Here is a 25,817-nt window from a genome sequence, read left to right as displayed (position 1 = left end):
CCTCTGCGTGGTCCGTGCCGGGTCGGGCGCAATATAGCGCCTTATTCACAATATATATATATCATTTTTTTTTTTTTTTGAAACATAAGAAGTTCAGTACAAACCAGAAGAGCAACAGAAGAATTAATCACAAGTCCAAAATGGCAAGTAAATATAAGATGAGCTCTACAAAAACTGCTGGCTTTATGAATTGAATTAAATCTGTTTAGCATAAGAGAAATGGTACAACTAAATAGAGAGAGTGAGGGAGGAGGTTAGGAGCAGGCGCTGATACAACACATTGCCTCACCCAGCACATGACAAACCACCTCAGGGTCCCAGATTAGGACCCGAGTGCAGCCATGCAACGGGTGACACCTCAGCACCACACTAGTTCAGATTGAATGGAACCAGTGGGTGTTTTGTTTTTATATTATTTATGTTGGATGAAGTGCCAATTCTGCCACCAAGCCCCAGGTTTTTCCCTGCAGGTTGCAGAGCTGGATGCAGCTTAACGTCATACCCAGGATGGAGCAATTTCAGGTTAAGTGACTTGCTCAAGGGCCCAACTAAATAGGAGGAGGAGGAGGTTAGGAGGAGGCGCTGATACAGCGCATTGCCGCACCCACCACATGACAAACCACCTTAGAATCCCAGATTAGGACCCGAGCAAGACAAAAGAAGTACTGCATGTTCCATTAGCAACACTAACCAGTTACTAATTAAGCAGTCAGAGCAAAAATCTGTAGCCACTGCTGGCCTCCAGGATCAGAGTTTGACACTGGCTTTTGGACAACTGACTACAAATATTTCACGTAAATACATTTTACTTTAAGCTTGCAAAATTTTAAAATGAGCAGGAGCAGAATACAGTGATCCCCTGCCTATTGTGGAAGTTATGTTCCAGTCCCATCAGCGATAGGTGAAAATCTGCGATATTGAAAGACCATATAAATAAACATTTGTTTTTATAGTTTAAGCCTTAAAATACCCCTCCCACACACTTTAAACACATGTAAACTTATTAAAACACACTTTGTAAACACATATGATATGTGGATGTCGGGCTAAGGATATGAGTAACACAATCCATCCATCCATTATCCAACCTGCTATATCCTAATTATAGGGTCACGGGGGGTCTGCTGGAGCCAAACCCAGCCAACACAGGGCACAAGGCAGGAAACAAACCCTGGGCAGGTTGCCAGCCCACCACAGGGCACGCACACACTAGGGACAGTTTAGAATCGCCAATGCACCTAACCTGCATGTCTTTGGACTGTGGGAGGAAACCGGCGAGAATATGCAAACTCCACGCAGGGAGGACCCAGGAAGCGAGCCCAGGTCTCCTAACTGCAAGGCAGCAGCACTACCCACTGCGCCACCGCTCCGCCCTGAGTAACATCATAATAATAATATTATAATAATATTAAATAATGTAGCATACCTTTTATTCATTCAAGCCTTAATGGCAAGTGACGTCCGCGTAACTCTTCCCTTCCCTTCTTAGAAGATACAGGACGCTTGGGAGCCATCTTGGGCTTAAAACAAAACAAAAAGTTTGCTCACAACAATCGGACCACAAGCAAGGTATGCGAGTATGCGATACGCAGAGAACTGAGATGTGTCGGGGACCCATGCTTACAGTTCTTGCGAGAGTTCACCACATTAGCAGCAGCCAATCAGAGCCCAAGAGAATGAAAATCCCACTCTGATTGGTTGAGTCTCCTCTTTCAGCCAATTGATAGATAGATAGATACTTTATTAATCCGAAGGGGAAATTCACATAATCCAGCAGCAGTATACTGATACAAAAGACAATATTAAATTAAATAGTAATAAAAATGCATGTAAAAGCAGACAATAACTTTGAGTAATGTTAGCATTTACTCCCCCGGGTGGAATTAAAGAGTCGCATAGTGTGGGGGAGGAACAGGCCTTATAAGAAATCGTCTGGGTACTGTAATGCGAAACTCTTTGTCTACCGTAGTGACTGCTGAAAACCGTATGCTTTGTTATGAATTGACTGCAAAACTACACTACAGGTAGGATGTACTTGTTGAATTTGTCCGCGATATAGCGGGGGGAGCAATAGCTGAATCGCGATACAGCGGGGGATCACTGTACTTTGTAATGGCACTGAGTAATGTAATAAAAATAAGCTGATCTTAAATAGCATGAGTGGAATTCTGAAAGTTAATGTCAGTTATGTTTTGTGAGTCAGTTTTGTATGTTAATATTTTGCCATAGGTGGTGTTTTAAGTATATGGTTGGACCCTTTATGTCTGTCTTTAAGCTTTGTGTAACCCTGACATACTCTTTCCATCCAGGAGGCCAGCTATTAATTTATGAACTGCAGGCACAGGCGGCTTTCTGTGAAGAAGTGTTCAAGGACTCCGGCTATCGAAAGGATGAGGCTACCCATGTTTGCAATCCACCACAATGCCCTGGCGTACTCCATGACAACGCTAGGGTCCTGCATGATGACCAGTATTTTCAGCTTCTATTATGTTAAATTGTTTCTGAACAAGTACCAGATCTCAGAGGGAGCTTTCCATCAAGCCCAGGTAAGTTTGTATGATACTTAAGAGGAATGCCATATTGTGCCTCTTGTGATTTTACTTTTCCCATCACAGTGGTACAAACAATTTAATAGTACATCCTGTAGAGCTTCTTTTTTTAACAAGAGTAGCATATTTCTTTTATTTAATTTGAAGGAAAGGGGAACTCATTGTCTTAGGTGTAGTGAATAGTAATAATAATAATAATAAGTTACATTTATAGAGCGCCTTTCACAAACCCAAGGTCGCTTTACGTACAAATTAAAAAAAACAATTACACCGAAGGCTGAAGTTCATAGAAGAGGAAAGTTTTGAGTTGAGATTTAAAAGTGCAGAAAGAGGAGCAAACTTGGAGAGACTGAGGAAGAGAGTTCCAGAGCTGAGGGGCTTATAGCACTGAAGGAGCTGCCTTCCAGGGTGGAGAGTCTGGTGCATGGGACAATATGGAGGACCTGAGCGAGCGACAAGGAATGTAAGGAGCTGGGAGCTGAGTGAGGTTATGTAGGGCTTGGAAGGTGAGAAGCAGAATCTTGAATTTAATCCTTGATGGAACTGGTAACCAGTGAAGCTGGGAGAGAACAGGGGAGATGTGAGCAAAACACTTTGTGTGGGTGAGGACTCTGGCTGCGGAGTTCTGAATGTACTATGGTTTCTGTGTAGAGTTTACAAGGGGGCAGATGAAGAGGAAATTACAGACATTAGTACGAGACATTATGAAACAATGAACCAAAGTTTGAGCATCATTAAAGGACAGAAATGGACGGAGGCGGGCAATGATGCGGAGATGATAGAATGAAATTTTTGGACAGAGTCCTAATGTGTAACTCAAAGTTAAGTGAATCAAACAAAAGACCAAGATTTCTGACAACAGGAGCAGGTCTGACAAGTGCACCATCAATAGAAACAGAGAAGTTGGCTGCCTTAGAAAGTCAGCAGTTTGGACCTACCAGTAACACTTCAGTTTTATTGACATTAAGCTTGAGAAAGTTATTTTTCATCCATAGCTTAAGATCAGTGATGCAGTTAGTGAGACATTTATCGGGTACTGTCTTGGCATAAGGTGACTTGGCTTTGCACACACAATAAGTCACATACAATAAGTGAATGAACTGGGATTACAACTGGCTTTTCCTAGTGTAGTTTTCAATGTAATCTCCATTTAATCAAAAACTGTAGAGAGAAGAATGGACCCGCAAGCAAAAAAATCTGTGATTGGGGCTTATTACTTGTAATCAATGAATATCACAGCCTCTTCTGAAGTACCCATAAGAGTGAGGTGATTGAATTCAACTGGGAGGCAACAGTCTTAATCCACCCGTCCATCTTCTAAATCCACTTAGCTGGAGCAGGGTCTATTCTACCAGGCAACTTCAGAATCAATGGCCTTTTCTAGATGTACAGTCGTGGCCAGAAGTTTCAGAAGGACCCAAGTGTTGGTTTTCACAAAGTTTGCCGCTTCAGTGTTTTTAGATCTTTGTGTCAGATGTTTCTATGGTATACTGAAGTAGAATTACAAGCATTTCAGAAGTTTCAAAGGCTTTAATTGACAATTACATTAAGTTTATGCAAAGAGTCCATATTTACAGTATTGGGCTTTCTTGTTCTTGACCTCTGCAGTTCGCCCGGCCATGCTGTCCATCAACTTCTGGGCCAAATCCTGACTGATGGCAGCCCATTCTTCCATAATAAATGCTGGAGTTTGTCAGAATTGGTGGGTTTTTGTTTGTCCACCTGCCTCTTGAGGATTGAGCTCAAAAAGATTATTGCCCTCCTGACTTGGGTAAGGGTTCCTGTTCCCTGCTGGCTGGGAAGCCTGCCTGTCCGTTTTCCTTTATTATGGCGTCCCGGTCGGGCAAGGAATCATCCTCCATCCCCCTTGTGGATGTGATGGACGCCTGTCCATCCACTATGGTACTCGCATAATAAATGAGCAAACCTTTCCAGAAACCCATTTTCACTTTGCCATTATGGCTGTTGAGTGCAGATTGATGGGCAAAAAGAGCAAATTGACCCATTTCAGGTTACATCAACAACACAATTAAGTGGAGGGATTTGATTATTTCCCAAACTCACTGTGAATAAAGGGTTCAGTCAATCTACTGAAGTGCACCTTGGGAAGGGCAGCTCATCTCAGAAACCACTGAGGAGTCTTTGAATGAGCTGAGATTTAGAAGCTGCCTGCTTTCACACCGACCCTCGACTGTTAAACATTGTGTCTTATGAATCTTACTAGTAGTGGGACGTCTTAACTCTGAGGTGCAGGATGGTCTGAGAAGTAAATCAGGAGTTTTCTGGTTCCACACCTCGTATTCAGATTTTGAATTGCAAATAATAATTCTGTGGTTTATAATGTTTGGTAATGCTTCAATGAAAGAAATGGTGCTTGGAGGTCTTTCTAGATTCTACACTCATATGACGGGTGCCCCATACACAGTTAATAAATTATCATTCCTCTTTGTTTGCTTTGTGTTAAAAGAAAATCCAGTTAAAATATGACTTATGAAACATTTTTTTAGCTTATAAACATGAACCCTGACAGGGAGCTTTTGTAACTGGTAGAAATAGTTTGAAAATGATTACTCAAGGTTTTAGTCGTTGTTGGGTCATTGTATACAAAGACATACTTTATACTAAACATTCGGGGTTTATGAAATTTTAATTCCAGAGAAGCTGAAAACACACAACAAGTGGGCAAAATAAGGGACTGTGAAATCAGGTGACAGACCAGCAGTAAGTAAAGTGGTTTATTCATTTGTGGGGCCAAATCTGGGATTGTTCTTTGAGTAAATGAAAGGGTTCATTCTGTATGTGGCAAGACTTGAAATTCTAGTTGCTTAGTAAGCTATGGATTGTTTTTACCTGTTCAATGTAAAATGAGAACTTGCAGGAAGGGAATTTTGTAAATTTCTGTTCTCATCTACATGTGCTTCAGAACAGGTAGCTCATCTGAAGCTAAGTAGGTTCAGGCCCAGCCAGTAATTGGATGGGAGACAATCTAGGAAAAAGCTGGAAGAGGAGTTGGCGTGGCCAGCAGGGGGCGCTTACCCAGTGGTCTGTGTGTGGATTCCAATGCCCCAGTGCAGTGACGGGGACACTGTGCTATAAAAATAGGTGCTGTTCTTTGAATGAGACATAAAACTAAGGCCCTGAGTCTCTCTGATCATTAAAGATCCCTGGGCATCTTTTGTAAAGAGTAGTGTGCTTCCCGATGTCCAGGCCAAATTGTCCACCACGGCCTGGTCATTCTGGCCCCCCTAATTACCTGAGAACAAGTTACCAAGACTCTTGTTCACTTGATTTGTGAACAAATCATTGCCTGAGAAACAAGTCGCACGATTCTTTTTCCTTTGATTCGCTAATGAATCATTACCTGAGAATGAGTTGCACAATTCTCATTTATTTGATTCGAGAGGAAATCTTTACACCGAATGAGTTGCACAATTCTCTTTCATTTGTTTCGTTAATGAATCATTACCCGAGAACAAGTCTCATAATTCTCTTTCATTTGTTTTTAAACAAATCATTGTCTGAGAAAAAGTCGCACGATTTTCTTTCATTTGATTCGCTAATGAATCATTACTGAGAACGAGTCTCACAATTCTCTTTCATTTGATTTTGAACGAGTCATTGACTGAGAACGAGTCGCACATTTCTCTTTCATTTGATTCACTAATTAATCATTACCCGAGAGCGAGTTGCACAATTCCCTTTCAACTGATTCAAGAGTGAATCTTTACCCGAGAACAAGTCTCACAATTCTCTTTCATTTGATTTTGAACGAATCATTATCCGAGAACAAGTCGCACGATTCTTGTTCACTTGTGATTCTGTAACAAAAAATTTTATTTTAGTTATGCATCTTAAATGTGTTGTAACACTTTGTGTACTGAAACAGGACACTGTCATATGAATTACCATCATGTTAATTATATAATTAATTATATATACATACACACACATATGTATGTATGTATGTATGTACATATATATATATATATATATATATATATATATATATATATATATATATATATAAAATATGTATATGTGTATACACACAAAATAATGTATGAATTATTATATATTTATGATGCGATCAGAGGGAGGCACACCCCCAGGTTTACATATACCCAAGCGTCTAATCGTAAAAAATGAATCAAAAGAATCAATTGACTTAAACAGGCAATTCAAAAGAATTGACTCCGTAAAGTCAATAGCTGGAACCTTCTGTTCATCCTCATTGTTAAAATGGTGGCTGCAGCTCTTGGCCTTCACTCATAGAACACAAGGAATGTAGCCTTGAAGCACATATACACAATACATAACAATTAAACAGTATTTATTTAAACAATATGAAGAAAAATTACATAAAAACAAGAACAATAAAATATAATAATTCAAAGATAACAATAAGTAAAATAAAGAAAAACACTTGCTGCGAGCATGATGTAGGTTCTGTGGGATGCTACAGCAAAGAGTATGTTGACTCCCACCCTCATCTAGATAGACTTGTTTCTTTTTTCTTCATAAAATTACATCCATAGCATGGTACATAATTATTTTTCCTGATTAACAGCGCTGGGAAATAATCGAAAAGACTGCAGCATTAGCAGTAGTAATAGTGGTGATGGGTGGTAGTAGTAGTAGTAGTATGGTCATGTGTACGGGGTGTACCCTAATTCTTACTGGCATGTCCAACTGTGGTATAGCAAGTCTTGCAGCTGTTTTATTAAAATAATCCATTGGCCGGTTCGTTCTCCATGTGCACACTCATGCAGCTGCAGGGAGTTGGTGAAGGTGCAGTCTTTCTCAGTCACTTCATCGGCCACCTGCGGTGTGCAATTGAGACACTGTGTCCATGGAGTCTTAAGAACGAGCCAGCGCAAGAGAAAGGTACAAGAGAAAAGAAGACGAGAATTTAAATGAAAGAGGATCAGAGGTTAGCAAGACGGAGAAAAAGGCAGGAGCAGGAGTGAACCGGTGCTTAGAGAGAGAAGCAGGCAGACGGGAATGGTGTCCCAGGGAGTAGCGTGTGGCCAGCGTTCAAGAGGGGCCACGGGGATCACTTCTCTTGAGCAACCAGGGAGCAGGAGTGATCGTTACACCTAGGAGTATCCTCTGACCGGGTGGAGCCTGCAATTGGCAGCAGTGGGAGGACAGTGCACTTTCACAGAGTGAAGCCAGGAAAGGCAGTACTGTAGTGGGCACGGGAGCAGAACCGGTGGCTCCCCATAGAACACCCTGGATTGGGTGGCAGGGACACGGGCCAGGACTTAAAGATGTCTGTGCCTGTTGGTGAACGTCACCCCGTGCTGTGAGGTCAGAGTAGAATAAGCCAGGAGGGGGGAATCGATTTTTAAACAGAAACACTGGGTATTGAGAATTTTAAAGACTCCTGCCTGAATTTTAACCTCGTTTTAATGGATTTATTTATTTGATCCTTTTAGCCTCCACTAACATTTGGACATTTTTATGGCTTATTTATTTAACGGTTGAGCACTGCACTTTTTGAACACTTGTTTTCGTTGAGTTTTTAATAAAAAGAGCATGCACTTTTCACCATCCCCCTGCTTGGTGTGTTTTGTCCTAATCTGTGAGGCTCATCTCGGTTACGGTACTGACAATGTCGGGTTCAAGAGGCTCTCATTATAGAAGAGGTAGCAAGGAGCCAATCCTCACCGTCATACCGACCACACAAGAAACCACCACTGAACAAAAGACAACTCCATGTGGGCTGTCACAAAGTTTGAATCCCCTTTGATATCATTGGGGTTCTGCTGCTCCCAGAACCACATTACTATTGTCAGGCAAGGTCAAACCGTTCAAACGTTCGCCTCAGAGACCATAGAGCAGGACCTGTATGCAAAAACCTGCTTACCTTTGACCTGTCTCTGACGCCAGCTCTTGTTTTTACTAACTAAAAACAGTTTCCTTCAGTAGATGTTGTGCTATGAAAAGAGATCTCCAATTACTTTTTGGATGCTCTTGTGTACCCCGAGTTGACGTTCTGCTCTCTTCCCTGACCATTCCCTTCCTCTTCTTTGTATTGTAGGTCCTGTACATGATCTGGAATGCAGTAAATGATCCTCTCTTTGGATACATCCAGGACAATTCCAGGGTGCGTTGCTGTGCACGTCGACGTCTCTCCATTCTCTATGGAGCACCTTTCTACGCCCTGGCATTTCTGCTCCCCTGGTTTCCCTGGAAGACATATGAGGCGGGAGATGCTCTGAGTGGCCTGCATCTTATCGTATCCCTTTTCGCCTATGATGGCATGCTGACCTTTGTGCTCTTAGCTCAATGTGCTCTTTTTGCAGAGATATCTGGCCAGCATGAGAACAGGCTAACACTCATCAAGTATAGCCAGATTGCCTCTCTGGTGGGCTCTTGTAGTGTCCTGTTTTGTGGCTTGGTGTCAGACAATATGGAGAACTTCCCATACTTCCAGGGTTTCACCATTGCCGTGGCTTTCTTGGCATGTGCCTGCATGCTGTACACTGGCATGTACACTATCAGCCAGTATGACAAAGAAGACTGGAAAGGCTCTGGAGAAAGAGAGCAGAAAGCAGAGGTGGCTGGCATGTCCCTGACTGCTGTCTTCTCCATGACCAGGCAGATCGTAACACAGAAAGACTTCTTGTGCTTTGTCTCGATGAACTTCTGTCAAGTTTTCCTGGTTGCATTCTACAGCAACTTTGCCATGATCTTTACGGAGCACCTCATTCCCCAAGGGGCCCTCCCGTCCTCAGTGAAGAGCATCCTTTATGGAGCAGGGTTCATTTGTCCTCAGGTGAGGACACATATTCATGACACTATATGTATACCTTTGTGATCGGTCTGGTTTCCCCATTTAACTTCTATTTTCTGATTACTACAGCTCCTGGTCCTGAGTAGCCAAAACCTGCTGAGGAGGCTGGGATATTACAGAATCATCCTGTGCACGTTCTATCTTGAAGCGTTAGCCTCAGCTTTGGTCTTCCTCCTTGGGCGTCAACACTACAACATCTTGGCTCTTTATCTCATTGGTAGCATGTGAGTTGTCCGTAACCTTAATGAGAGGACATACTGGTGCAGGTAAGACCAGATATGTGAGTAGTCGTTCAAGATCTGCAGTGAAGCTCTGGTAGCCAGTGTTCTGTTTTTGGACAGTGGGAGGGAAACCACACAGACATGGGGAGAACGTGCAAACTCCATGCAGGGAGGACCTGGCACATGAACCGCCATGCTATCCATTTTCAACCACATGTGATGTGCAAATATACAGTGGAAGTCTAGCAATACTATATATGACTTGATTTGCAAATGTATATGAATTTACGATATACGTGACACCTGCTGCCTCACAATTTCAGGAAACTGGACTTCAAACCCTTGCTTGGTCCCTGTCTGTGTAGAGTTTCCTTGCTCTTCTGCATCTAATTGAGTTTTTCTCCAGATACTCCAGCTTTTCCCCTTGTGGCGTACGGATGGGAATCATTCCCAGCCAAGACGCCTAGAAGGACCGGGATATGGGACAATACCTCCCTTAGGAGAGGGCAGCCACCTTGGTCTGCATGGGGGCCATGAGATCATAGCTTAGCAGCTCAACCCTGTTGGGAAGTGCTGCCGGAAGAGATTCCAGGCACACCCGGAGTGCTTCCGGGTGCACAGGCAGCACTTCCACCACACCAGGAAGTGCTGTCAGAAGATCATCATGAAGCACCCGGAGCACATCCGGGGTATTATAAAAGGGGCCGCCTCACTCTAGTAGACGAGCCGGAGTTTGGGAGGAAGAGGACAGAGCTTACATGTGGAGGAGTGAGGGTGGCAGAAACAGAAGATGAGAGAGAAAAGAAGGGACTGAGTTTAGCTGGAAGGGCATTGTGAGGTGCTGTTAAGAAGGAAGAAGATAAACGTGTGTGTTTTGGACATCTGGTGTCGTGTCTGTCTTTGTACAGGGGCTGTTTTTAACCACACTCTACAATATCCTGAACCTATTTTTTTTTTCCTTTCCTTTTCATAGGGTGCTGGTCCAGGCAACCTTCAGTTTGTTCAATTTGCCCCTGGCTGATATAATTGATACTGACTTACAAAAGCACCAGCGCAGGTAATTTTGTTTTTAAATGGAGAAATCAGTGGTCTATGTGTTGTTCAGGGTGTACTGCCAGAGCTGGAAAAGGGTAGGCCATGAAAGGAAGAGTTAAGGAATGAATCGGGAGACAAAAGAGAAAAAATGTTGTCTATAACTAGCAAAGGTCCAAACCATCCATCCATCTATTATCCAACCCGCTATATCCTAATTACAGGGTCACGAGGGTCCGCTGGAGCCAATCCCAGCCAACACAGGGCGCAAGGCAGGAAACAAACTGCGAGCAGGGCACCAGCCCACTGCAAGGTCCAAACCAGAAAATACAAAATACACAGAGATGCCAAACCTAATGAATTAACCAAAAATCATATTTGAAGCTGCTTGCAGAAATCCGCTAGACCAGTGTTTCCCAACCTCAGTCCTGTGGCCCTCTTGTGGCTGCAGGTTTTTGTTCCCACCAGATTCCTAATCAGTGACAACAGCTGATAGCACTGATCTCATTTCATTATCTAGCATTGTCTTTTATTCTACTGTACATTCAGAAAAGCACAGCAGCGTGATTTTTACATTTATAAGACATTTAGAAATATTTCTGCTTTTGCTAGAGATTGAAATGCTTCACTCTTTTGTTGATTTCATTATATTTTGCCTTTTCTCTGTGCAGTTTTTCCCCCTTCGTTATATCTTATTAATGACAATTAAAAATGAGCAGAGCAAACACACTGACAAACAACACGGAATAATCAAAGGCTGCAATTACTTTAGCATCAGACCCACTAATTAATAAATAATGGATTAATGAAACAATTAGAATACTACACCTAGGAAAGTCAAATGAAAATCAAGGTAAAAATATTGTTAAAAAGAAAAAAACACATTAGTCCCATATAACTGCTTGATACATTTTAATTAATATATATATATATGTATATATATATATATATATATATATATATATATATATATATATATGTGTGTGTGTATATATATATATTGTGAACGCTGGCCCCGGCACAGAGAGACGGACAACATACTTTACACCCACACACTGTTTATTTACACTATATACAAATATTCAAAGTCACGTGCACTCACAACCCCAGTGCCTCTTGCACCGAATTCCCCAAGTCCAGGGCCCACAGTCTCTGTGCCTTTCTTCTGGCCGCCTCCTGTCCTCTCTCCAGCTCCGCCTTTCTACCTCCCGACTTCCACCAATGACTGGAGGGAGGCGGCCCCTTTTATGGGAACCCGAATGGGCTCCAGCTGCTTCCTGGCACTTAATGTTGGCCACACCCCTGTGTGGCGGAAGTGCCGGCTGCGCACCCGGAAGCCGTCCGTGTGTCCCCTGTCGTCTTCCCCCCGGCACTTCCTGGTGTGGCGGAAGTGCCGGGCTCCCGGGATAAATAGGCACTGGGGCGTCGCCTGGCGGTTGCCACGGGTCCCTACAGGGCTGGGCTTCCAAGCCTCCACCCGAGGCCTCCTGCATAACCAGGACGGACGCCCCCTCTCTGTCTGGAGGAGGCACACGCCCTCCTCTGGTCCTCCAAGCGCCCGGCCGGGCTCCATCCCCGGCCAAAGACCACACGGGATAAACCGGCATCGGGGCGCCGCCTGGCGGTGACCACGGGTCCCTACAGGGCTGGGCTTCCAAGCCTTGTACCCGTGGCCCCCAACATAACCAGGAGGCACAAGCCCTCCTCTCCTCCTCCTTATTGTGGTCCTGGGACCACAATATATATATATATATATATATATATATATATATATATATATATATATATATATATATATATATATATATGTATATATATAAATATATGTATGTATATATGTGTATATATATATATATATATATATATATATATATATATATATATATGTGTGTGTGTGTGTATATGTGTATATATACCAAACTGTTTGCTAATTTCTATATTGTTCCCAAAACACAAAACTTGGGGAATAACACATCACTTAATTAGCCTAGGAGTCCAACTAAAAACAGAAGCTGGGTGGAACAAAAACCTGCAGCGACAGGGGGTCCACAGGACTGAGGTTGGGAAACACTGCGCAAGACGCTCTGCAAAGATTTGCTGTTTATGTGTTTATTTAGAAACTTCAAACTGTTGATACTAAACCATCACTATACAGTGGAGGAAAGAAGTATTTGATCCCCTGCTCACTTTGGAAGTTTGCTCTCTTACAGTCTCTAATTGTTATGGTAGGTTCATTTTAATAGATACAGACAGAATATCAACCAAAAATTCAAGAAAAAACACATTAAATAAAAATTATACATTGATTTGCATATCCATCCATCCATTATCCAACCTGCTATATCCTAACTACAGGGTCACGGGGGTCTGCTGGAGCCAATCCCAGCCAACACAGGGCGCAAGGCAGGAAACAAACCCCGGGCAGGGCGCGCACACACACACACCATGCACACATTAGGGACAATTTAGGATCGTCAATGCACCTAACCTGCATGTCTTTGGACTGTGGGAGGAAACCGGAGAACCCGGAGGAAACCTACGCAGACACGGGGAGAACATGTAAACTCCACGCAGGGAGGACAGATTTGCGTATCATTGAGAGAAATACGTTTTTGATCCCCTACACCCCAGCCAGACTTCTGACTCCCACAGATTGGCAGTCAATCAATTCCAGATACTCCTGATCTCAGCTTGTGATGTGTATAAAGCACTCCTGTCCACAGAATCAGTTTCTTCCATTCCAACCTCTCCACCACCAAAGACAACACCAAAGAGTTGTCAAAGGATGTCAGGGACAAGATTGTAGAACTGCACAAGGCTGCAATGGGCTACAAGACCATCAGCAAGAAGCTTGGTGAGAAGGTTACAACTGTTGGTGCAATTATTCACAAATGGAAGAAATATAAAATGACCATCAATCGCCCTCGGTCTGGAGCACCAAGCAAGATCTTGCCTCATGGGGTGAGGATGATCATGAGAAAGGTGAGGGATCAGCCCAGAACTTCACATGAGGAGCTTGTTAATGATTTGAAGGTAGTTGGGACCACCACAGTCACTAAGAACACCATTGATAGCACACTACACCATAATGGATTGGCATCTTGCTGCTTACTGATGGTCTTGTAGCCCATTCCAGCCTTGTGAGGGTCCACAATCTTGTCCCTGATGTCCTTTGACAGCTCTTCGGTGATGCCCATGGTGGTGAAGAGGTTGAAATGGATCACATTGATTCTGTGGAAGGTGTGCTTTATACACATGATGAGTTGAGATCAGGAGTATCCGTGATTGATTGATTGTAATATGTGTGCCATGTGGGCACAGAGCCAATATGTGGGAGCCAGGATTCTGGCTGGGTTGCAGGGGATCAAATCCTTATTTCTCTAAATGATATGCAAATTAATTTATAACTTTTATGTAATGTGATTTTTCTGGATTTTTGGTTGATTTTCTGTCTCTCTCCATTAAAATGAAACTACTATAAAAATTAGTGACTGTTCATTTCTTTGTAAGTGAGCAAACTTACAAATTCAGCAGGGGATCAAATACTTATTTCCCCCACTGTAAATAGAAGGCCTCAAAGGCATCCAGTGGGTTGGGGGGTAGCACCCAGATGTCATTGTTAAGAAGAACATGGCTGCTGCAGGTAGAAACACTGGAAAATGGCATTGCATGCAACCCAAAATAACTCATAAAATAGAGTTGTGGTGACAACATGAGGATAACAAATATATTAACACAATAAAAACAAAAATTTAATATGCAAATCAACATCAGCATTGAATCAAGGAGTCAAAAAGCAATTGGAAAAAGTAGACTGTTGACACAGTTTATATCAATGACTAGCTGTCCCCCAACAGCTCCACCCACATAGTAGTGAAACAGGACAAACTTTAAAAATCAATTTTAAAAAAATGTAATTTGAGAAGAATTTACATTAATAGCTTTCGTATCCAAGAGCCTCTTGATATACAATATTTTTGGTTTTGCTATCAGGGGCGAGGACATACAGGTTTCTTGGGGAACTAAACCAGGAGAAAGCAACGTAAAGCTGGCCATGCGAGAAGCACAGTGAGCTAAAATCAACCCCTGCCACCTTGAGTGTCTGTCCCTGGGCCTCGCTAATTGACATTGCAAAGCAAAGCTTCACTGTAATCTCTTGAGATTGAAAGGGCATGTCTGTCATGATTAGAGGAATGCGAGGGATTAAATCCCTCTCGCCAATGCCACATCAGACCGACTCGAACGGAGATTGGCGTGCAAGTGAGGAGGGACCTACCCGCTTCCCCCTCCCCTCGACCCGCAGCCTCTCTCTCAGATTCATGCAACTAAATCACTGCCACAAGTGAATTATGATACTTAGCGCGATGAGAGAAGTTGAAAACTCAATGTTCAAGCAAATTATAGAAAAAATCTGACTTTGTTAAGTAGTTCTCATGTGAAAAGCAGACAGACAGACGATATATAAAACAACAACCCTCCCAAAGTCCATGCCCTTCTCTTTGTCTCTGACCGCCTCCACTCCTCTCCTCACGAGCTCTGTCCTCTTCCACCCGACTCTAGCCAACGAATGGAGGGAGGCAGCCCCTTTTATCCACACCTGGATGAGCTCCAGGTGCATCCTGACAAGCCTCCGCCGACACTCCCCAGTGTGGCGGAAGTACCAGCTGCGCACCTTGAAGCACTACGGGATGTCCCTGGTCTTCTTCCCCCCAGCAATTCCGGGTGTGACGGAAGTGCTGAGAGCCAGGGCTCCAAAGGCATCGGGGCGCTCCATGGCAGTGACCATGGGCCCCTACAGGGTTGAGCTTCCAAGCTCTGCACCCATGGTCCCCAAAGCCACCAGGGCAGTCGTCCCCACATGGCCCGGAGGAGGCACAAGCCCTCCACTGGTCCTCCTGGGCATCCCGGCTGGCTAGGAGCCCCAGCCACTTGCCACTATATATATAAAAATTTAAAATATAGTGGTAATCCAGCCCCGGGCACAGACAGACAGACACTGATTGTTCCAAACACACACATTTAATTATCACAGTTCGGCACACAGCACAGTGCTCTTGCACCAAACACCTTTAAATGAGTCCTTTCTCTCCTCTCCGGACTTCTCCTTCCGCTTTTCCACCTCTCCTCCTGAGTGTTGCCTTCTTCCTCCCGACTCGATCACCTGCTCGAGGGAGGCAGCTTCTTTTATAATCACCCGAATGTGCTCCAGGTGCTCTGTAACAGCCTTCCTGGTGTGGCGGAAGTGCCGTATGAGCACCCGGAAGTATTCCTTCCGGCAGCACTTCTGGGTGTGCAGCTCCTCAATCCTCCAGGCGCCCCCTTGTGGTGGCCACGGGCCTCAATAGGGTTGAGCTTCCATGCTTGTTTCCCATGACCCCCATACAGACCAGAGCGGCTTCTCTCTCGTGGTCCAGGGGAGGTGTAGACCCTCTCCTGGTCCTTCCAGGCGTCCCAGCCGGGCATAGCCCCCAGCCATCCGCCACAATATATATATCTATACTAATAAAAGGCAAAGCCCTCACTGACTGACTCACTCATCACTAATTCTCCAACTTCCTGTGTAGGTAGAAGGCTGAAATTTGGCAGGCTCATTCCTTACAGCTTACGTACAAAAGTTAAGCAGGTTTCATTTCGAAATTCTACATGTAATGGTCATAACTGGAACCTACTTACGTACATATATACGGCCATAGCCTGCAGCTCGGTCGCCGTGTGAGGCGGACTTGCATCCCTCATCGTCACGCCTCCCACGTAATTGAGTGCCTGCCCATATAAGGCCGTCCGTCAGCAGCAATCCAATAGACACGCTGCCTCTAAATATTCGTGGGTGAAGGACTGTGCTTATGCAAACGAAGATGAGATGGTCAGGGATAGACTAGTGTTTGGCACAAACTCAGCGAAAGTGCAAGAGAAACTTTTAAGTGCCGGCTAACATTAGCTAACATTAAATAAAGCCGTGGACATCGCAAGATCGCACGAGATAGCACAAGCACAGCTGAGAACCTTCGATGCATGTACTCCAAGCGGCTCACGTGAACAGACTGTGAACGCAGTACGCAGAGAACAAGCAAGAGCTCCAAAGAGCGCTGAACAAGAAACGCATTACACAATTGAGAAGGCAGCAAAAGAATATGAAGCGAGTGACGCATATAAGCATATTCATACGTGCAGCTACTGTGGAAACAAAGCTCGGTGTAAACCGTAACTTTAAATTGAATTTATAGACACGCTGCCGTTGGCGTTTGTCACGCCTAAGACGAATACGATATTCGCGAGATACAAGTTTAATGAAGGACGCAGGGTATAAACGAGACTTTTGATCACTTTGTAACGGAGTTAAAATTGCTGGTGAAGGACTGTGCTTATGCAAACTAAGATGAGATGGTCAGGAATAGAATAGTGTTTGGCACAAACTCAGCAAAAGTGCGAGAGAAACTTTTTTATGTTCATAGACACGCTGCCGCTAAATATTTGCAGGCAAATCCACAACTTAATACTGGGAATGCCTGTTGAACATCTTAGATTCATGAGTACCGATTTGGGTAGTGATCACTTCGATGAATAAAACCTGTTATCTTTACAACGGTTGACAACAAAGATGAGATGGTCAGGGATAGACTAGACAAACACGGAATGTAACTTGAACACAACACATCCTCCAAATACGAACCTGATTGAAAGAAATAATGATAATCAAATCCTTGATGACAGCAACACTCATAGCAGTCACAAAACAATTACATTGACAATCATGTTACGTTATTTTTAAAATGTTTCCTTTTCTTTTTCATAACTTCTTTAACACACTTCTTCTCCGCTGCGAAGCGCGGGTATTTTGCTAGTACATATATATATATATATATATATATATACAAGGTGTGATCAAAAAATACGTTTAATGTTTTAAAAAAGAAACGTTTATTGCAGTCAAAGTTACCATCAAAATACTCTCCTCCAGTTGATTACATTTATCTCAACACTCCTTTGCCAAGCAGTTCTGGAAGCTTTCTTTTGAGAGTGTCTTTAGTTGGGCTGTCGTGGCTGCCTGGATATCCTCAATGGATTGAAATTGTTTGCCTTTCACGGTCAATTTCAATTTAGGGAACAGCTCGAAAGTCGCACTGTGCCAGATCCGGCGAATAAGGTGGATGCGGGCACAGCCTAATTTTTTCATTCGACAGTAAGTGTCGTACTAGAAGGGATGTGTGACAAGGAGCGTTGTTATGATGAAGAATGAAAGCATTTTTAACATTTTCCTTGGTTATTGATGTTGAAGGACGTCCTGATCTTTTCTCATCTTCAACCGAGTCAGATCCATTACGAAATCAATCAAACCACTTGTAAGCAGTCTTAATTGTCGGTGCAATGTCACCATAAACCGATTTTAACATCTGATGAGTTTCCTGAGCTTTTTGCAATTTGAAACAAAATTTCATGTTAATGCGTTGCTCGATATCCATTATTAGCAACAAACTTGACAAACACATTTGAACTCAACAGTGGCTCACAAACGACTGACAGTATCAAACGAGTTGAAACTCAGCTCTACGATGGACATGTCAGAACCGCATTGAATTATTTTGCGTTGCTCTTGGATGATACTCTGCATCAAAATTCACCATACTTTTTGATCACACCTTGTATATACACTCACCTAAAGGATTATTAGGAACACCTGTTCAATTTCTCATTAATGCAATTATCTAATCAACCAATCACATGGCAGTTGCTTCAATGCATTTAGGGGTGTGGTCCAGGTCAAGACAATCTCCTGAACTCCAAACTGAATGTCAGAATGGGAAAGAAAGGTGATTTAAGCAATTTTGAGCGTGGCATGGTTGTTGGTGCCAGACGGGCCGGTCTGAGTATTTCACAATCTGCTCAGTTACTGGGATTTTCACGCACAACCATTTCTAGGGTTTACAAAGAATGGTGTGAAAAGGGAAAAACATCCAGTATGCATCAGTCCTGTGGGCGAAAATGCCTTGTTGATGCTAGAGGTCAGAGGAGTATGGGCCGACTGATTCAAGCTGATAGAGCAACTTTGACTGAAATAACCACTCGTTACAGCCGAGGTATGCAGCAAAGCATTTGTGAAGCCACAACACGCACAACCTTGAGGCGGATGGGCTACAACAGCAGAAGACCCCACCGGGTACCACTCATCTCCGCTACAAATAGGAAAAAGAGGCTACAATTTGCACAAGCTCACCAAAATTGGACAGTTGAAGACTGGAAAAATGTTGCCTGGTCTGATGAGTCTCGATTTCTGTTGAGACGTTCAAATGGTAGAGTCAGAATTTGGCGTAAACAGAATGAGAACATGGATCCATCATGCCTTGTTACCACTGTGCAGGCTGGTGGTGGTGGTGTAATGGTGTGGGGGATGTTTTCTTGGCACACTTTAGGCCCCTTAGTGCCAATTGGGCATCGTTTAAATGCCACGGGCTACCTGAGCATTGTTTCTGACCATGTCCATCCCTTCATGACCACCATGTACCCATCCTCTGATGGCTACTTCCAGCAGGATAATGCACCATGTCACAAAGCTCAAATCATTTCAAATTGGTTTCTTGAACATGACAATGAGTTCACTGTACTAAAATGGCCCCCACAGTCACCAGATCTCAACCCAATAGAGCATCTTTGGGATGTGGTGGAACGGAGCTTCGTGCCCTGGATGTGCATCCCACAAATCTCCATCAACTGCAAGATGCTATCCTATCAATATGGGCCAACATTTCTAAAGAATGCTTTCAGCACCTTGTTGAATCAATGCCACGTAGAATGAAGGCAGTTCTGAAGGCGAAAGGGGGTCAAACACCGTATTAGTATGGTGGTCCTAATAATCCTTTAGGTGAGTGTAGATTAGTGTGGCACCACTGTAGATTTTAGTGAAATCAGAAATCGAAAACAAATCCATACCCAAGCATGGAATTGTAGTCTGGAATAAAACAATAAAACAAAATAAACGAAAAGAAAGAGAGAGAAGAGGGCAAAAAGTGTAAAGAAGTTTTATGCAGAGAGGAATGGCAGCAAACCTTTGCCAGTGTACTCTCCCTGTAGAAAAGTATGTTCTGTGATGGATTGGCATCTTGTTCAGGAATGGTTTCCCACTTGCTCCTCGTCCCTTTAGCATTAGGCTCTGATATCCCATGAGCCTGGGCTGGAAAAAAACAAGGTAAAGTGAATGAAAGTTAAAGTGAAATGAATTTTTAAAAAAATGACAATAAGGTGCCAGAAAATGAATTTCCATGCAAGTAGTTCTGCAGTAATTCTGTTCTTCTTTCAGCTCCCCGTTATCCTCCATGGTGTTTGGTACAAATGCCCTCTTCACCAAGCCGGCTCAGTCCCTAGCTCCTATGCTGGTTGTTACGATTCTGAATCAGTTTGACTACGAGAAGATGAAAGAGGCCGCCACCTCCACCTTGGATCTTAGGTGAGGCCAGCAGGGGTTGTTCAAGGGTATCTATACATTTCTGGGATGTGAAATCTGTAAGGTAATAAAAAAAAGGACACGTAACACATACCTTTGACCAACTGATTAAGAATCATAAAAGTAGGAGAGGCCAGTTTAAAAAAAAAGCAAAAAGAAAGAAAGAAAGGAGAAGCGATGTGATGGATGTTGTTGGAAAGGTGAGAATAGCTCACACTCCCAGGGACAGCCTTGTCAGCAAAATACGGCAGAGAACACGACTTGGCATTGCGCTGTGGTGTAATCTGCCACATCTCATCTGCCTGTAGCGCACAATAACAACACTGTTTGTCTCTTTTGTTGTAGTATCTGGCAAGCAATTACGATTATTAACTCTATTTATTACTTGTTTGTAAGAGGAGACACATAAAGCACAGTGAAGTTAAAAAAAAAAAAATACTGTGAATTACAGGGGTCGCCAACTCCAGTCCTGGAGGACCCCCGTGGTAGCAGGTTTTCATTCTAACCCTTTTCTTAATGAATGACCTGTTTTTGCTGCTAATTAACTTCTTTTGAACTAATTTTAATTGACTTATTCTTGAAGACTCAGACCCCTTGATTGTTTCTTTTTCCTTAATTAGCACCCAAACAACAATGAGATACAAAATGAGCCAAAACAACTGGTGTCCATCATACAATATCTGAAAATAAAGAAAGATGGTCTCTTGGGCAGCACGGTGGCGCAGTGGTGGTGCTGCTGCCTCCCAGTAAGGAGACCTGGGTTCGCTTCCTGGGTCCTCCCTGTCTGGAGTTTGCATTGTCTCCCCGTGTCTGCGTGGGTTTCCACCGGGTGCTCCGGTTTTCTCCCACAGTCCAAAGACTTGCAGGTTAGGTGCACTGGCGATCCTAAATTGTCCCTAGTGTGTGATTGTGTGTGTGTGCCCTGTGGTGAACTGGCACCCTGGGTTTGTTCCTGCCTTGTGCTGGTTGGGATTGGCTCCAGCAGACCCTCGTGACCCTGTGTTAGCAGGTTGGACAATGACATGACATGACAATAATGAGATATAAAATGAGGCAAAACAACTGGTGTCCATCATACAATATCTGAAAATAAAGAAAGATGAAGGTCTGAGGAATGTCGATCTGTTCATGTCCCCAAAACATTTTAGAAGAGCTCTTAGAAAAGAGAAAATCAGCAATTTCAGAAATGTCTGCTATTACACAATGAGAGCAGCAACAAGCCACAGAATTAAAGAACGAGTTTAATTAATGAGAAGACTCAGCACCTCATTAAGCAGCTGGTTGGAGTGAAAATGGTTGAAGTTTCAGGCCCTGACTTAGTTGGTCTTCTGTCAGCTCCCTCACTTCACATTTCATTTCTGTTTAGGTGCCATTTAAGGAAAGAAATGAAGCAAATCAGAGGAACAATGAAGAAGTTCAGGGGAGCAAATCTTAAAAAAGCAAGTCAATTAAAATGAATTCACAAGCCGTTAATTAGCAGCACAAACGGGGCACTCTTTTAAAAAAAAGGGTTAGAATGAAAACCTGCAGCCACGGTGGTCCTCCAGAACCGGATTTGGCGACCCCTGCTGTGAAATGTATTATGCAAAAAGAATTTCTGTTTTGAAAGTTTACGCTAAAAATAAAGACAAGAGTGAAATTGATAAAATGCATCATAGCTGAAAGAGTGTTTGAAAAATGCAAACCAAGACAATGCAGAAGAGCAAGCAGAATTCAGAAATCGGGTGCCACATGCCCCCCGTTGAGTGATGCAGTGAAAAACATCGCAAATTCTAGCATCAGCACATCTTATTGGTTGCTTGCTTTTAGCATTGCATTAATACTTTTTTCTGCTTGATTGGAAGGTTTGCACATTAGTATCCTATAAGGAAAGTTCTGATAATGAACATAAAAACTAACAATGAAAGAAACAGGACAGAATAAAGTGTTGGGGTCTGTGGCAAAGGGGACTTGTATACAGGGCTATTCAAAATGAAAGAGCAGATTTCAAAAATGTATTTCAAACAAACTGTATAAGACCAACATATTCCACATATCACTGAATAGAGGAAAGTTCAACGTTTGGTCCTGTGGTCCTTGAGGTTGCATGCACTCAACATAAGCACCACGTGTAGCGCGACAAACATCAAAATGGTAGACCATTTCCTGCCACACACAAGTCAATTGGTCCCTAGTTACTGAATTCACAGCTTCCTCAATTCAGTGTCGCAAATCTTGAAGACTAGCGGGCACAGATGGAACAAACACTCTTTCTTTAATACAGTATACCCCCATAGATAAAAATCAGAGGGGGTAAGGTCTGGAGACCTGGGAGGCCATAGACGATGAGCAAGATCTTGTTGTCCATCTCTTCCAATCCATCGTCCTGGAATGATGTCGTTCAGGTAACGCCAGACCTCCAAGTGGAAATAAGGCGGGGCAGCATCTTGCAAGAAAATGAACTCATTCAAATCTTCTTGAAGTTGGGGAAACAACCATTTTTGTAACATGTCCAGGTATGAAAATTCAGTCACAGTTTCCTCCTCAAAAAAAGAAAGGTCCATAAACTTTGCTGGCAGAAAAGGCACAAAGCACTGTGAACGCTGGCCCCGGCACAGACAGACGGACGACATATTTTGCTTCCACACACTGTTTATTATATACACTATTTACAATAAAGTCAAACGTCACGTGCACTCACGATACCCCAGTGCCTCTCGCACTGAATCCCCCAAAAGTCCAGGGCCCACAATCACTGTGCCTTTCCTCTGGCCGCCTCCTGTCCTCTCTCCAGCTCCGTCTTACTGCCTCCCGACTTCCACCCCCGACTGGAGGGAGGCGGCCCCTTTTATGGGAACCCGGACGGGTTCCAGCTGCTTCCCGGCACTTAGCGGTGGCCACACCCCTGTGTGGCGGAAGTGCCGGCTGTGCACTCGGAAGCCGTCCGTGTCTCCCCGGTCGTCTTCCCCCCGGCACTTCCTGGTGTGGCGGAAGTGCCGGGCTCCCGGGATAAACAGGCACTGGGGCGCCACCTGGCGGTGGCCACGGGTCCCTACAGGGCTGGGCTTCAAAGCCCCCTACCCGAGGCCCCCTGCATAACCAGGACGGACGCCCCCACTCAGTCTGGAGGAGGCACAAGCCCTCCTCACGTCCTCCCTGGGCGTCCCGGCCGGGGACCACAGCACATTTACCTTCAGTGAGTCTCTTTCATGTTCGACAACTACGCAAGGATTTTCATACCCCCAAATTCTAAGATTGTGGTGATTAACCTTACCAGAGTCAAGTTGGTGGAAAGTTGATTCATCTGAAAAAATGAGTTGTTCGAGAAAATTGTCCTTTTCCATGGTCATCAGGATGCAATGCCTGCACTAATTGCAACTTGTAAGGCTTCATTTGCAGACGCTGTCTAAGAACACCCCATACCGTTGTTTGAGGAATTCAAAGTTCAATGCTTGACCATGATGTGGATTTCTTGGGGCTCCGTTCGAACACACCTCTGATACACTCGACATTTTCATCTGACATGCGTGGATGACCAGTACTTACGCATTTGCATATGCAACCTTCTTCTACGAATTTTTTATGCCACTTGTAAATTTGCTTATGATGAAGCAGCTGTTCGTTGAACCATCGGCAGAATTCACGTTGCACTTTGCAGCACGCAAAATGATTTCTCTTGTGGTGTTGTCGCCATTTTACTTTAAACGAGAAACAGCGCTCAGTGGCATTCACTGGTACTTTTAGGCGGGTTTTTTAAACTTTGAACTTTCCTCTATCCAGTGATGTGCGCGTTGTGTTTGTGTCTTATACAGTTTGTTTGAAATGCATTTTTAAAATCTGCTCTTTCATTTTGAATAGCCCTGTATATCTGTAAGGAGATCAGGACATGTCATGTTCACTCCAGAGTGCCAGTCAGAACATTGGTAGAAGAGTCAAGAGTACTCTACACAGCAGCTCACAAGGAAAGTTACGATTTATCCTTATATATAATTTGATACCATCCGTATATATGGTGTTCATGTCAATACCTCGACTCAATACAAGTTATGGCGCTTTTCCACTGCATAATACGGCACAGCACGGTTCAGTACAGCTCACATTGGTTCAGCTCAGTTCGGCTCGGTTTGCATTTCGACTGCAGTTTAGTACCGCTTTAGAGTGGGCGGGATTATTCACGTGTCGTTATAGTTGCGCCGCGTTGTCCCATCCAGCTCTTGCTGGATCCGCCTCGCTACCAACGAGGAACGTCTGTACTTCCTCAATAGACCACGAAACAGCCATTTTTGGTTAAAACAAAATGGTGCGTCCGAACCTTTGCTGGCTGTGCTAAAAATCTAGCGGGTCTGTTGTGTCTCGTGTCGCAAGTTCAGTGACGCAGTAATGACGATTTTCTCCGGCCAATCAGTGACCAGCAGAATTTACACGTCACATTTTGGTAACGGTTCGGCACGCTTGGAACCTCGGCTGAGGTGGTACTAAAAAAAGGACCAGGTACCAGGTACTGTTCCCAGTGGAAAACCCCCCAAAAGTGAGCTGAACTGAACCGTGTCGTGCCGTACTATGCAGTGGAAAAGTGCCATTAGAACCATGCAATGGGACTCTGCCTCTGTAGTTAGAACATCACGTGCCAAACCCGGACGCAGTATCACATGATTGGCTAAGAATGTTCGAATGCTTCAGTGACGCCGCTGGACGGCCGAGTATAGTAAGTCGGTGTTGGTTCGAGCAGATAACAGTCAGTTCGGTTGGTTTTTGGAATGTTGGTTTGGTGGGGCGTACTTTCCAGGACTAAAATCGTCGACTGACTTAAACCCTTCGACAGCTCCGGAACCGTAATTTAGAACGTATCGCCATTTGCTTGGTACGTCGAAATCTATCTTTGGGCAGTTCGGTTTTTTGCATCCGTCCTTCTGACATCTTTTGGCAAACTGAGTAATGATGGCTGGGTATTAATAACGGTCACTGTTTAAATTTTAGCCAACGTCAGATCTAAAATGACCACGTCAACATAATTATTACTCCGTCGTAAAATCCGTTTTTTTTTTTTTGAAAATTTGTTTGCCGGAAAAAATCAAATGAGGTGCGCCGAAGAGCTGAGTTCACGTCTCGCAGCCCCGTTTAAACAGGAAGCTCTTCATTACATCGGCCGAAAAGGTCTATTTAGAGCACAAATCAGTGCCATGATAACGAAATCATTTCAAGGACTTAAAAAACAAATAATTCTTTGCAGAAAAAGTATGGATTTCACAAACGTAGAATTTGTAGCCTGATTCAATCGGGCTTCCAGTCGCTAGTATATAACTAAATATATTTAAAAATTTTGCAGTGTTCTACAATAAAGAAACAATTAGTAACTTACACAAAAGTCCACTAGATGTCACTGTTGTTCACAAATGAGTTACTAAATTGTTTGCAGTATGAAAGTTAAAGGAACAAAATTTGCCAATAAAACAATACCAACAAATGTATAGTATAGCAATATGTTAATGTACTGACATGAAGATATTACTGATATAGATATTTTGTATATAAATATTTTTGTATATACATAACACTGAGGCCAATACTCTTATTGCAGAAGCACTAGACATTACACTTCAAGGAATGCTACTTCTTACATTTATAACAAATGGACGATACAAAACAAGTACAAATGAACTTCTTATTATTAAACACACACTGTCTGACTGATTCTGTGCAATACAAACGATAGCTGTGTTTGTTGAGGGTTTCCAAATAGCTGAAAATGCAGCTAACTAGAAAGGCATTCTAGCAGTTACTATGACTTGTTTACAAAATAA

General features: G+C 43.4%; 1 protein-coding gene across 3 annotated transcripts in view; it reads left to right on the top strand.

Moving 5' to 3' along the window:
• Positions 1-25,817, top strand: part of mfsd13al (major facilitator superfamily domain containing 13a-like) — a 39,850-nt gene that overhangs the window by 9,013 nt on the left and 5,020 nt on the right. For all 3 annotated transcript variants that reach the window (XR_005636177.1, XM_039774740.1, XM_039774739.1), the window contains exons 3-7: positions 2,310-2,546; positions 8,593-9,330; positions 9,418-9,572; positions 10,543-10,626; positions 19,894-20,040. Coding sequence is in view for 2 of the 3 variants with exons in the window: in XM_039774740.1 (XP_039630674.1) it covers positions 2,328-2,546; positions 8,593-9,330; positions 9,418-9,572; positions 10,543-10,626; positions 19,894-20,040 (1,343 nt within the window). In the remaining variant the exon portion in view is untranslated. The remainder of the gene's footprint in view (positions 1-2,309; positions 2,547-8,592; positions 9,331-9,417; positions 9,573-10,542; positions 10,627-19,893; positions 20,041-25,817) is intronic.

The sequence above is a fragment of the Polypterus senegalus genome, chromosome 13, assembly GCF_016835505.1.
Source record: "Polypterus senegalus isolate Bchr_013 chromosome 13, ASM1683550v1, whole genome shotgun sequence".
Classification (NCBI taxonomy): Eukaryota; Metazoa; Chordata; class Cladistia; order Polypteriformes; family Polypteridae; genus Polypterus; species Polypterus senegalus.
Note: the sequence above shows the minus strand (reverse complement) of the source record. Positions and strands in the feature narration are given on the sequence as shown.